The sequence below is a fragment of the Ciconia boyciana genome, chromosome 26 (genome assembly GCF_034638445.1).
Source record: "Ciconia boyciana chromosome 26, ASM3463844v1, whole genome shotgun sequence".
Classification (NCBI taxonomy): domain Eukaryota; kingdom Metazoa; phylum Chordata; class Aves; order Ciconiiformes; family Ciconiidae; genus Ciconia; species Ciconia boyciana.
Genome location: NC_132959.1, coordinates 1438088 through 1452296, shown reverse-complemented (window position 1 = coordinate 1452296; position 14209 = coordinate 1438088). Strand labels below are relative to the sequence as shown.

Genomic DNA, 14209 nt, shown 5'->3' with positions numbered 1-14209 from the left:
GTGGCCGCGACGGAGGAAGCGGAAGGACTGGGAAGATGGCGGCGGGGAGAGCCTGGGGCAGCCGGGGGATGGAGGCCGCTGCGGGGAGCTGCCGGGCCCCGCTCCCGGCCTGGTGGGGGCTGCTCCGGGGGCTGCTTCTCGCCGTGCTGGCAGCGGGTGAGGCTGGCTGGGAGAGGGTTGCGGTAGGGCAGGGCAGGCCTCCCCCGCTTTGGGGCCGCTCCGCGACTGAAGCGGAGCTAGGGAGGGCCTCGCCTGGCCCCCTTTGCGATGGGGAGAGGCTCGTCTTCTCTCCCCACCCCCCGAGTTAGGGGAGAGCCTTTTGAGATGGGGAGAGCCCCTGGTTTGTCCCCCTCTGAGGTGGGGCTGTGTCTTCTCCTCAGGCTCCTGCCAGGGGAACTCTGTTGAGAGGAAGATCTACATCCCCCTGAACAAAACGGCACCCTGCGTTCGGCTCCTGAATGCCACCCACCAGATTGGCTGCCAGTGTGAGTACAGCTGCGGGGCCCCAGAGCTGCTCGTGGGTGATGGGGTGTAACGCAGCTCTCGTGGAGCTCCTAGATCAGTATCGCCCTTGTTCTCAGCGCTGTTCGCCGTCTTTTCCAATCCTCCTCCAGTAACGCTGAATATGCTGACCTGTTTCTGCTAAATTGAGGGGTGGAGACCTTAGAGAGACTGTGTTCCTACGGACCTCAAAAATCCCTGCCGAGGCAGAGAGCAGCATTTTGAGGTTGTGCAATCAGTGGATGCACAGGACAAAACCAAGCCACAGCTTCTAGGGGTACGAGGCGAACCTGTGAGCGCTGCAGAATGCATTGGGGTTAACAAGGTACGCGAGAAAGGGAGCAGGGAGTGAATAAGTGAGAAGATGACGTCTGAAGGGAGAAAAGCGTTCGGTTGAGCTGCTTGTGTAGTGCTTGTTAACTTTGTCAGGTTGTTTTGCCATATTGAAATGGGGAGGGCAGGACTGCGTGACTGTAAAAATTAAAAGATAGATAAGGGAATCCCATTCAGGCAGTATTCCTGGCTGAAGTTCGTGCGAGTCAGTGTTTTGCTCATTTCCAGTTCAGTTTTGCTTCCTCAGTGAGCCACTCCCTGCAGCGGAGGTTGTCAGCTGCCACTACAGGGCAGCACAGCTGCGCTTGGTCTGTTGGATAACTGAGGGTACAAGGTTCTCTTGACTCCTCTTCCACCCTCTGTGTGAGCCTAGTGTTTGGGCAGACAGCCACATGCAGCCCTGCCTTCCCGCTCACAGGCAGTTTCTGACAATGACAGCAGTTACTAACTGGGGGGGGTGACAAAGTGCTTGTTTTTATAAGTAGCTTCTTGTGAAAGTGCTTTGTCTGTTGTCCGTTTTCTTTGGGACGGGGTGAAATGCCAAGCGGTAGACCTGCTTTGTTGCTAGTCCCCTTTGCTGTCACAATCTTTTGCCCCTTGTGCTCCTCCAGGCCTCGTGCTGAGCTGGCTTTGAGCTCTCAGTTTCTGAATTTGCAGTCTTTACTCTTTGCTGAGGGACAGCGCTAAACTGCTGCTGAGACCGTGGTCCTTGAGGGAGGTCCTGTCTCCTCCGAGTGCCTTTCTGTCTCAGGGCCTTTTTCCTGCTATCCTTCCTTATTCTTTTCAGTCACAGGAGACTTGTAGCGCTTAGTTAGCTGAAGGTCCTTAAGTGCTTTGATGCGCTTAAACAAAAGATGCTTTCAAAGCACGAGTGCTTATTTCTTAATTTATGCTGTTCAGCTTTTTTCTTTCCCTGCTAAAAGCCACTGCTCCTTTTTCTGTCCTGCTCTAGCTAAATGGTGCCGCTTCACCAAATTGCTTCCTCCAGTCCTCTAATCCCATGAGCTGTTCTTCCCTAAAGCCCTTAGTAACATACTGCCCTGCTTTTCCAGGGTGGTTTGGGGGTGTGAAGGAAGTAGATGACTGTGAAACGTGAAGGGCACGCTCTCTTTCCACAGCCTCCATCAGCGGAGACACAGGGGTGATCCATGTGGTCGAGAAGGAGGAGGACCTGAAGTGGGTGCTTGCTGATGGCCCACACCCACCCTACATGATACTGCTAGATGGAAACCTCTTCAACAGGTCAGTCATCAGGAGTTTTTATCTTCCCAGGGTGAGTGGAGCCCGGAAGACCAATATGGGTGATGAAAATGTCATTTTTCAAGTGACAGATGGCAGAATCGGCCCTGACTGTGCTGAAGTATAGTGAGGTTGAAACATTTATGGGTTTACTGTGTTTTAGTGCCTGAATTTATTTCTTCTTAAATGGGCTGGTTTGCTGTTAGAAGAGCTCTGCTCTGTGGAAATTCTCATGCCGTGTTCATCACTGTAGCAGTTACTAAAGTTCACTAAACAACGTGATTAAGATTGGTCACATCTCTTCCTGGGCAGAGCAGGAAAGAAGGGGCTGAAGTTTTCTGTTTGTTGCTGTCTGCATAACTTTATGCGGTTCGGAGAAGATAAAGAAAAAGGGACATGTTGGTTATTGTGATCAAAAGCATCATCACGTGCTCGATTGTAATATGTCAGCATTAGCATGTCTTGGGCTGTAACTCTTCATTAATGAACTCCAAATTTCACTCCTATTTTCTCTCTTCCAGGAGGGTAATGCTGCAGCTGAAGGGAACCTCACGAGTGTCAGGCCTTGCTGTGGCCATTGCCAAACCTAGCCCTCCCCAGGGATTCTCTCCTGGTTTGAAGTGCCCCAATGATGGGTTTGGTAAGGAAATATTAAGTCTTTATCCTCATTAGGAGGCAGAGAAATGGTGCCTTTACATTGGACAGTCAAAACAAGAAGTGCAAAGGGTAGCTGAAATTGCGGCTACACTTTAATGTCAACGTGGTGTTTAAGATGACAGGCTCAGTACGTTCTTTCGAAGTAGTTGGTCTGAGCTGGAATCTCATCATTTCTCAACAAGGGCTGGGACAAGTGTTTGGGGGAAGACTGTTAGATAAGCTGGCTGGAACAGCATTAAGTCACTAAAGTGCTAAACCTGACCAAGGGTGGTTGTAACTTCTTTTTCTTTAACATGTGAAACTTGTACTTTCTCCACACGTGATCATTAAAGTGTCTTGTGTTTGCATAGGTTGAGTGGAGTGTGTGTTTCACCTCTCTGTCTGGGCCAGTCGCTACTTTTTAAAATGACATTCTGCCTCCCTGAATTCCCCCTGTGGTTTCAGTTGGGTTTTCATTTCACTGTTTTTTCATGCAGCAAATTTATTGTATTGCACTTGGAGGGGAGAAATTGCTACACCTTCTGTAGTTTGCGCAAAGCTTTCTGCTGTGAAGGCTGCCACGTACACTCCTGAGATGAGTTTGGTGTGCTGGCATTTGTCGTCTCTCTGCCTTCGTGCTGTTTGCGCAGTATCTAGGTGTTAAAATGATTGGCACATTATGGATGCCTTAGGGGTACTTCCAGCACATGATGAGCTCAGAAAATGCGGGTTTGTATGTTCCTCCTTTTGAAGTATAATGTTTCTCTGTGTGCCTCCTCCACTCTCTCAGCATGTGATAAATGCTCGCTGAGTGCTCATGCCAGCCTCCTGGCATGTGATGGCTTTGAGCATGCATGTTTCTCATTCTCTCTGCGTGGCACGGCGCTCTGTCTCTGCCACTCTGCCTCATGCAGTGACCAACTCCATCTCTCCAAGCTTTTGTCAGCTGGTTCCTCAGCCCGTAATGGTGTTCATTCTGTGTTTGCTGCTATTTTCTCAGCAGGCCCTACCTCTCCTGCAGTCTGTTATTCTCTTGCAGGCTCAGATTTGCCCATTTCTTTCTGTTTCCAGGTGTGTATTCCAAAGATTACGGCCCTCAGTTTGCACACTGCAATAAGACTGTGTGGAATCCTGTGGGGAGTGGAATTTCGTATGAGGATTTTGACTTCCCTATTTTTCTCCTTGAAGATGCCAATGAGACGCAAGTTATTAAGCAGGTACTGCACTTTCTCAGCGAGTAGGAGAGGAGAACGGCTGCACAGTTCAGGAAAGGGGGCAGAAGTTTTGTTTTCTCTCATCTTAGATGTTGAAATCTACAGTAAAAATGTATGGTCCAATTTTATATGCAGTACACAGTGCTATTACAGAAAGACTAAATTTTGTAATTATTTTTATTTCCATCCAGTGTTATCAAGACCATAATGTCCCTCGTGATGCATCTGGCCCCCAGTACCCTCTCTGTGCCATGCAGCTTTTTTCCCACATGCATGCTGTCACCAGCACGGTTACCTGCATGAGACGCAGCTCCCTCCAAAGCACCTTCAGCATTAATCCAGGTGAGCAGATTCCTCTTTCCATGTCATGATGTGGGATAAGGCCGGTGGTAAAAATCCCAGTGGAATACAGTTGTGCAAAAGAAAGAAAATTTTAGAGTTTCCCTAAAGGCTTGCTTGCCAGCTGAGCCTTTTCAAAATCAACTATTTGAGCGATAAGGAATTTGGGGCTATGTTTGTCATCAGTTTAGAAAATAATATGTAGCAGAGATGCTGGCTGAGAAAGTCACCTAACACCTGCTACGTAGATCATCAGGAATGGCTCTGGGATTACTGCTCCGTTAGATTCTGTGTACATGAATTGAAATCCTGGTGAATGTTTTGCCAGTGACTTTCCTGGGGCCAGGACTTCACCCCTGCTGAGCAGAAATTTGCTCCTGTGATAGAACCACTGGTGAGCTACAGCTGACCAGAAAGCTCATTTCTCACTTGGCACTGCTGCAGTCTCAACTCAAGCAATGTTGTTTCTGCTTCCTAGAGGTTGTATGTGATCCTCTTCTCGATTACAATGTGTGGAGCACCTTGCAACCTATCAATTCCTCTGGAAAAGTCAATCCTGAGAAGGAAGTTATTATTGTCGCTACACGAGTAGGTACCTCTTATCTTGCTTTGTAGAGCATGGACTGGAAAGATTCTGGGAAGATGTGGGCTTAGAGTCTCATGGGAATATGCTCCTCGTATATTTTCATTTATTCTCATGTTCCAAACCTTTTAGGTCTGACTGTCTATTTTGTTTCTGCAAGTATCAGCCTTTTTTTAGTTGGTGGGTTTACCTATTGTTTCAATATAAGGACATCTGCATTTTGTTTCTTTCTTTCTTGTTAACGTGAGACTTTTTTCAGCACTTCTTTCACTGATGGAACCAGACAAGTAGAAATAGTTAATGTGTCTGTTATGCTGTGCTAAGGTATTTCACATCCTTAAAATGTGTGCAGAGGGAGACAGTTGGCTCCTCTGTATTTTGGGGGGCGGGGGGGGAGGCTGAATCACATGGAGATTTTGTTGTGTGTCAAGCAGTGAGTCAGTGTCAGAGCTGAGAAAAAAGTTCACTTCCCCATCTAGCAGTCACTTTACAGTCACTTTATACATTTTAAACACAGTCACTTTATGTTTTACAGTCACTTTATACCCTCCAGAGATGCAAGTTCAAAACTCTGTTTTGTCACTATCTCAGAGGCCCATGCTGAACATTAAAGCATTAAAATTACGGCACACTTGATGATCTCAGTTTTCAGGTCAGATCTGAGGGGTGGTGGCAGCGGCAGGGCTCTGAAGCCTCAGGACAGCCACAGCAATGCAATTAGTATTTTAAGTTTCATTAGGCAGGGTGCTTTGGTTCTTCCCTTACCAGTAGGATGAGTGGGATAGGAGAGGGGTGATAGATTTGCTTTCCCAATACAATATTCCTCTGTCTATGTGCACATTTCTTACACCTCCTGTTCATGCTTACAGATTGACAGCCATTCCTTCTTCTGGAACATTGCACCTGGGGCAGAGAGTGCTGTCTCTTCTTTTGTGACCCACTTGGCTGCTGCTGAAGCCCTTCATAAAATGTCAGATGTTCATTTGCTGCAAAGGAATATAATGTTCACCTTCTTCCAAGGGGTAAGAGCAGCGGTGGCACTCCACCATTTGGCTTGTTCTAAGATAGCAAATCAGCCCTTGGCTCCCTGCAAATGAACTTTTTCCCTACTCTTTGTGCGGAGTCATTTGTCTGCATCCCCACGCTGTGGTTCTCTCTGCTCCCCCAGTGAAAACAGGATCTTAATTGCACTGGGATAACAACAGCAGATGGAGCTTCCACTGGGGCAACCCATATTCTGCCCCACAGTTCATTCTGGATGAATGACTCAAACTTCTCTTTCCCTCCTGTCTCCTCCCAGTGTGCCTGTCTGTATGTCTGTTCTCTGTCTCACCCCCCTGTTCAGGATAAACTGCAATGGCCAGGCTTTAAATTCTGAAATGAAGCCCAGAAAAGGCTAGATTAAAAATATATGTGTTGACAGCAGCAAAATGTAGCTCATTTCTGAGAGCCCAGCACTGGAGTTGGCAGCTGTGGAAAAGCAGAGCAAGCATGTGGAGGAGGGACTGATGGCCAACAGCTGATGTTCCCCTCAAGGCATCTACATTGATGGCTTCTTTTGTGCAGCTTTGTGAAACTGGCTCCCACAGCCCCATGCTGCGGCCATGTGATTCCCTTCATTCACTCTCCTCAGCACATATATCCCTAGTCAGAATTTCCCTGGGGGAGACAGGCATACAGCGCTATGGAGCGGACGTTCTCTGTCGTGCTCCCAGGACGTAGGAGGAATGATAAGACTTGGCTGTAAATTAGTCAAGGGGGAAGTCTGGTGGCTGGCTGACCTCGTTGCCCTTCTTAGTCGTGGTGATTCTCTTCTTAGGGGCACGTATTCTTCCCCACGCAATGCTCAGCTTCTTGCAGGTCCCTTGACAAACTCATTTCTGTCATCTAGCCTTCCCTCCCTTTTTTCCAGGGAAACAGACACCCCTCCTTTCAGGAAAGCTTCATATATTTCATTCCTGGAATGGAGAATTGCCCTTTTCCCTGACTTGCTGTCCTCCTTACCAAAAAACAAAGAGGATGACTTATGCCAGAGTAAAGGCTGTATTAATGCCTCTCTGCTGTTACGCACAGTAAGAGTATCTTGCTAGATATCAGTGCTCACTTAAGTCTGACTTTGCCTCTGCCTTTCTTGCTTGTGGAATTCAATAGCTGTCCCCTGTTTTTTTGCTCTTTGCCTTCCTTTTTGTCCTTTGCTCCATCCCTTCCTACAATACCTTTGTCTTTGGAGCCAGGCACAATGTAATATTTGCTTCGGTCTTTTGGTGTGTGTCAGGCTATGCGAACCTTCAGAAATACTTGGTGCAGTAGTTGGCCCTCAAACTCTTGGTTTTGATCCGCCTCAGCCTCTGAAACATTGCTGTTAGTTGTGCCAGGCAGCTATCCGTATGTGATTCAAGTATGATTTTTTTTTTTTTTTCTGTTGCAGGAGACCTTTGATTACATTGGCAGCTCACGAATGGTGTATGATATGGAAAAAGACAAGTTTCCTCTCCGCTTGGACAACATTCATTCATTTGTGGAGTTAAATCAGGTATGGGATAAGTTAGGGGACCTTTTTATTCCCTGTTTCTCTGTGATAATTTAGTTGTGGTTTTCCCAGCCAGCCTTTCACTGGTTTTGATTTCTCCCTGGACTGGACTTCCCTGCTCTGCAAGACTCAGTAATGTCCAATCATGTACTTATGGTGGGTTTTTTTAATTTTCTTGAAGGTGGCTCTAAGGAATGACTCAATTCTATGGATGCATACAGACCCTGTCTCTCGGATGAATGAATCTGTGGAAGTGCAGGTAATAGAAAGCAATGTGTAGTCATTCATCTAACCAAAATGCTGTGGGATCTTTAACACACCGCAGATAATCAGGATATTAACCTTTCCAGAGAAATTACACATCCAAAAGAATAGCGGAACAGTGCCATTTTCTCTTCTTTCAGGTTAGAAACTTGCTAGATATTCTGAGTAATAGCAGCGTGGGAGCAAACGTGACTTTGCAAGAAGCTGGATATTCGCAGCCTCTTCCCCCATCTTCCTTCCAGCGCTTCCTTCGGGCCCGGCACATCCCCGGAGTGGTCTTAACTGACCACAAGACTGCCTTCCAGAACAGGTACTTCTCCAGGGTCGAGGGGCACAGGCTGGCCCACAGCCGAAGGCAGCGGAGCCGGCAGAGGGCATCTGAGCTCCTGCAACGCCTTTGCCGGGGGTGTGCTGCCTAACATACATGTAGAGCGGCAGTCCGGGGGGAGCGGAGGAGTAAACATGTGCCATGTAATTGAACAAGCGCAACATAATTATTCTGACAACCGAAAGAAATCCAGTTTTGTACAGAAAATGTTCCCCACAGCTGGCTAGAAGCCAGAGGTGAGCAAATGGCAACTGAGCGTGCCTAAGCCTCATCTGTTCTTCCAGAAGCTAGCTGCCTTTTTCTTTTTTTTTTTTAATATAGCTTTCTGTTTGTGATGGCAGAAAGCCCCAGGCATTGGAAAGGGCACTTTCATTCACCCCACATGACCCTACTACAGCACGTTCCTTGGGGATCCCCTGCTCCTTTTCAACTTTGGAAGTGGAAATGTGGGGTAGAGGACAGACATATGCCTCTCCCCTAAACCCTTCAAATTGTCTCTTTCCCTTCATCTTCTATCCTTCTCTGCTGTTTCTGAGAATCTCTGTAGCAATCAAGGGGAAGTAGCTTCCCTTTCACCTCTAAATCTGCACTGCTTTAAAGGGATAAGAAGAGCTGGGGTGGAGGAAAGCGCAACTCACTGCTGTGTGACCCATCTTCAGGCTGGGGCGATCAGTCCCAGGTTGGCTGGGAATGTCAGGTGCATAGGCCATGCAGTGGGCTTTCAGCCCAATTCCCAGTTCAGCTGCGTACGCTGCAGATGCCTTGGTGTAAATCTCTCATAGAGTTCACTTGCAATTCCTCTCTGCCTTCAAGATAAGGCATTAATAAAATCCACTGGCATGACTTGCATCAAAATCCCGCTTCCCAGGAGACCTTCTGCATGGGTTGTCCTTGCCTCAGTTTCTCTACCCATTTAATAGATTGGGCTGTCGCCCACCTGAAAGCTAATCACAGCTTGTAAATTGCGTGGAGATCCTCAGATGGGAGAAGCTGTGGAAGGGCCAAGTTAATTATAAAGCCTCATTAAATGGTTTAAGGAGCGTGTGGCAGGGCAGTGCTTTGGCAGGGCTGTATCTCTGCTCCCAGGAGACTGCTCCCACTGTTTGCTTTAGGCACACTCTGAATTGAATTCCATGCCCTGTGGTTTCTTCCTGCCCCTCCCCAACCTCTGTTTGCCTTCTTCTTTTCAGATACTACCAGAGCATGTACGACACTCCAGAGAACATCCGGATGCAATACCCCGAGGGCCTTAGCCCTGAGGAGACCTTGGAGTATGTCACAGACACAGCCAAGGTGCCTACTTTGCATTTCCTTTAGCTGCTCTATCTGGGGTGGATGGGGCTTTGGGTAGGGGCAGATAGAAGTAGGGCCATGGGGAGAGGGGGAAAGCTGTTTCCAAAAAGGGCAGAAAGAAGATGGGAGTGCTTTGTACAGTGACAAAGGCAATCGGCACCCAAATGCTAGCACGATGTAAGCATTTTGATGGATGCGTAGATTCTGGCTTGCTCTCCTTGCTTGTTTTGCTGGATCTGCCGATCTTGATTAACACAGAGCGCTCTTCCTTTGCAGTCCCTGGCAGAAGTTGCCACAGTGGTCGCCCGTGCTCTCTACCGGCTTGCAGGGGGAGCCAACAACACCTCTGCTATTCAGGCAGATCCAAAAACGGTACGAGCAGATGGAATTGAGTCCTTGGCATCTTTGATGAGCCCTCACGTACTTCCCTTCTGTCTCTGTTTATATGTGTTTACACAGCATGCTGTCCTGTCTGTCTCCATGAGGGCTTTGCCTCCCCCCTTCTCTCTTTCCCCACCACAGCTGAATGAAAAACCTTTCGCCCTTCACTAGTTCCTTGCCTCTCGATCTCAGGGCAGACATTAAGCTTCATGAGCCCTCTACAAAAGAGAGCTCCTTTATCCTCGTTCCACAAAGCAGAAGAGAAAGTTGAGGTGAAATGGCAAGGTGTGCCACAGGGATCAGCTAAGGAGTCAGTGGAGCTGGAATCAAACCCAATTTTCACAGCTCGGTCCTGAATTATATACAGTTGTGACATATAGTCTCTCCTTTACTGTGCTCTTGGCCCTTGTAGTGGGAAACATCTGTCAGCCAAATAATCTTGAGAGGTATAGCTGTTAAGATGCTATTTTCTCGCCTCTTTGTATAAAGCAATTTCCATCTCTTTCCAGGTCTCTCGAATGCTGTATGGGTTTCTGATTAAAATGAACAATTCCTGGTTTCAGTCCATCATTAAGCCAGACATAAAAGGAATTCTGGGTGAGAGCAACATAGGGAAGAAGAACTCAGGAATGGGTTTGACCCCATATGTTACCTGGCAGCGTTCTAAAGCGCCATACTAACATTGTCTGCTTCTGGCCATCTCCCCGCCAATCCCATTTCTCTGACTGTTCCAGGTGATGTTCCCCAACATTACGTTGCCGTTTCCAGCCCTGTGAACACTACCTACCTTGTACAGTATGTCCTGGCCAACCTCACGGGCACAGTTGTTAACCTCACCAAGGAAGAGTGCCTGAACCCTGAAAAAACACCCAGCAGTGAGAAAGAGGTGGGTATCCATTAGAGTGGGATGATGGGTAAGGACAGATCTGCTGTCCGATTTGCTGGTTTCTGCTTTTGAGGAAGGCTGGTTAGGAATGCTTTCTGTTGCTCGTAATAACACACGGGGGAACCGGGAAGCTCCTCCAACAAGGAGGCATCTCTAATGCCCAAGGGCAGGGGAGGAGTGGGCAAAAGGATCCCCTTACAGTGAGAACAGTCAGTAAAGCCCCTCTCTCTCTCCCCAGAGACACGGGTAGGGTTCCAGAACAAGAGGATAGTCTGGTTATTTGCTAGTGGCTGTTTGCTGTCTCTTACTCTCCCGTTTTCTTTGCAGATGTATGAATATGCCTGGGTGCAGGGTTCCCTGGACCCTAACTCAACATCACGAGTCCCCTACTGTGTTCGGTCAACTGTTCACCTAAGCAAAGCACTCTCTCCCGCCTTTGAGCTGCGGCAATGGGGATCTACGGAGTACTCCACATGGACAGAGAGTCGGTGGAAAGAGATCCGTGCCCGAATATTTCTGGTAGCCAGCAAGGAGCTAGAGGTGAGTTTGTACATGTCTGAAAAAGAAAGTAGAGAAAAAAAATATGGCTAGCTTTGAATAACATTTCCTGCCAGCTGGAGAAACAGTTCAGAGTTTGTTACAAGATCTTGTGAGCTCCCCAGTTAAGAACAGCCAGGCTTTGATCCTTGAAAATGAGGTAACCAAGAATGCATCACTGGTGATAACCCTACCACCTCCAGCCATTTGTGGGTTAATAACCTAGTCACTGAGGCCGAGACAGTGCAGAATAATCAAGAGTCCCATGAGCAGGCTGAGCTCTGTGAATAAAAGGTAGAAGTGACAGGAGTCTTAACCCCTTCCCCAAGCACAGGAAGCCAAGCCAGTGAATCTGGCTGTTAAGGTGTTTTACCTGATGTGCAACCCTGATCTTCCTTCCTGCAGTTCGAATCCCCTCTCGACAGCGCAGAAATAACTTTTGCACAAACCTGCACAAACAAAAGCTGCTGTTGGTTCAGTGTCTCAGATTCGAAGCAGCCCTTAGCTGGGTGTGATGTGGCTTAAGTACCAGCAGAATAAGGGTTAAGCGTACAGTCACTTTGGGACTCTCTGCCTGTGTTGATGCCCTCTGGTTGGCTGTTAATGATGTCATACCCTGTCAGGACAGACTCAGGAGTGCACAGCGCTGTCGTCATCATGCGCTAGCAGTAAGCCACCCAAAGGCCATGCAAGCCCAGGCAATTGTTGCATCTCTCGGATGGTTATTTGAAATCTGAGCAATTTATTTGTGTGGCACTGGGCCTTTTTAACACCATCAGGCAAGCAAAATGCCCTGCCTGTGTCTCTTGGCCCAGTAGGTACTGGTGCCCTGGAGATGCACAGTTTGAGCCCAGCCATCCCTGAAGTGTTGACCCGATAGAAAATGTACTGAGAGAGTTGTAGCGGTGCATGAGTGTCTGGCCACTGCATGGGGACTGTCCTGAGATATCCAGGGGAGACTGGGAATGGCAGTCCTACCATGCAAGGAGAAGGGTTGACAGGAAGGAATCTAACGAGGCTTTAGACTGGTCTGGCATTTAAGCTTCTAACAAGGCCTTAGGCTGGTCTAGGACTTAGGCTTCAGGAAAGGCGCTGAGCAGGAGGTAATCTCAGTTATGCAAAGACAGATGTTGATTCTGCCAGCAGCTGTGCTTGTTGAAGACATTTACAGTTCCTTGCCAGAAGAGATGACAGTTCACGCAGGAGTAGCCAAAGCATCACGTTAAATGCTTGCTAAAAATCTTTGCAAACTGCATCGACTACTCTGAAACGCGATACGTTCTTTATCCGTGAGACAGTTTCTTATCTTTTCTCTTAACCATCGGTTTGTGTGGACTGTTGGTAACTACAGGGAAAGCTGACCTGGTCCTGTCTGGCAGTTGCTTTTGTCGAAGTCTGTAAGATCCTCGGAGTATCTTTTTATTTCAATGTACATAGTGCCTCAGTAGTGAGCTGGTCTCTGTAGCTTTCTGACGGAGACCCCCATTCGATGCAAATTCTGTGAGGTGCTGCAGGTCTGTGTTTGTAACAACAATGCTAAGTGTTTCTCATCCCTTCCTAGATAATCACTTTGGTTGTGGGCATTGTCATTCTGATCTTCTCTCTCCTCGCCACGTATTTTATCAACGCCAAAGCGGATGTACTTTTTAGCGTCCCGCGGGACCCTGGGGCTGTGGCTTACTGAAGATGCTCTCAGGCTTGAGAAGTCTTAGCCCTTGGATTACAACTGTCAAAGATAAAACTACACTGGAATGCCCCTCTCTCTGGATAGGGATGCAAATGGTTCTCTCCAGAGCTTCCGTGCTCAGGTTCTGGGGACTGAGCCCTAAAACATAAGAGACTTTCCCAGAAAACCGTGCCGACCAAGCCCTAAAGAAAACTGTGACTGAGAAGTTCCCAAAGCCTTTCTTTTTAATTTGTCCTTACTTCTGAGCAACTTGAGAGGATTGGTCCTGAATGCCACTGAGACAACAATGTGATGGAGGTGTTCCCTAAATGAAGGCAAGGGTGGAAAGGGTAAAGGTATTTTCTCTGGGGGTGTATGTGGACCAGCAGATTTCCATGGTGTCTGACAGTACAGGTCGCCTGTTAATGTCCAACAGTTGCTGTGAATTTGTGTATACTACAATGCAGGGAGGGCAAGGTGTGTTTAACAGATGATTAGATGTAAAATGTCCTTTTTTTAATGGTGCAATATTTTCTGGGTTTTGTATATATATAAATAGTTCCATTTAATTAAAAAAATCTCCGCTTACAAATTAACCCCTTGCCTGTTTTGTCTTAGTTGCTGCCAAAAGGACCAAAACCACTGGGTGTTGCAATATGTTTTGGACTGGGGAGAAAGCGTTTGTCTGATGTGTTTTTTGACTCGCATTGAAACTTTGAATTCTTTCTACAGCTGGACAAAAGAAAGCCATTGTGCCCTCAGACAGGACAGGGAATTCACTCACCGTTGTTTAGACTGTAAGCTCTCCAAGGCAGGGATAGCTGATCACTCCAAACGGTGCTTTGTACGACGGTACCTTGCTCTCAGTCGATCCCTAGGCACTGGTATAATAAACGTGGTTTTTTCATGAGCGTGCTCACACATTTTGTTTCCTTCAATGCCATTGCTTAGCGCCCAGCAAGACTGGGCTCTCAGGGCTAGCGGTTGTGACTGACCAGGCACTTGAATATTCCTGGTTGCTTCTTTTGTATGAAAATTCACTTGTTCTTCAGCAATCATGATTTAAAGGTGCTGTTGTCCAAAGTGAGGAGCTCAAAAATAGGTAGAGAGGATTAATTCCAGAAATCGGAGCTGACGAGCACTAAAGCAGACATCGCTTTCCCTTCCCTAGAGGACAGTGCAGGCTTATTGTGTTTAAGTCTTTTCTCAACTAGGCATACACTCTGGAGTTTTAAAGTAATTCAGACCTTGTACTTTCAGTGCCACCCTGAGGGAGACTTTTTCCACTTGCTAATGCATCCTGCTCGCAGGAAACTGCTCCTGATTCTTGGTGGGATGTTTCTGTGCCTGATTTCATTTCTCCTAGCAATGCTGAAGAAACTCGTATCTCAATTTACATGGAGATATCTTGTCTTTACAGTAAGGATTTTCATAGCGTCTAACTCCTAATCTTTGGACTCATTCCAACTTTGTCAGAAC

General features: G+C 47.4%; 1 protein-coding gene across 1 annotated transcript; it reads left to right on the top strand.

Annotated features, from left to right (window-relative positions):
- Positions 1-2: 2 nt before the first annotated feature.
- Positions 3-13326, top strand: NCSTN (nicastrin). The gene is made up of 17 exons (XM_072846841.1): positions 3-156; positions 381-485; positions 1953-2076; positions 2595-2713; positions 3781-3926; positions 4115-4265; positions 4741-4850; positions 5715-5867; positions 7274-7378; positions 7557-7634; positions 7780-7949; positions 9158-9260; positions 9537-9632; positions 10151-10238; positions 10376-10527; positions 10855-11067; positions 12626-13326. The coding sequence occupies exons 1-17, from the start codon at positions 36-38 to the stop codon at positions 12746-12748; spliced, it is 2157 nt and encodes a 718-aa protein (XP_072702942.1). The 5' UTR covers positions 3-35; the 3' UTR covers positions 12749-13326.
- Positions 13327-14209: the final 883 nt, after the last annotated feature.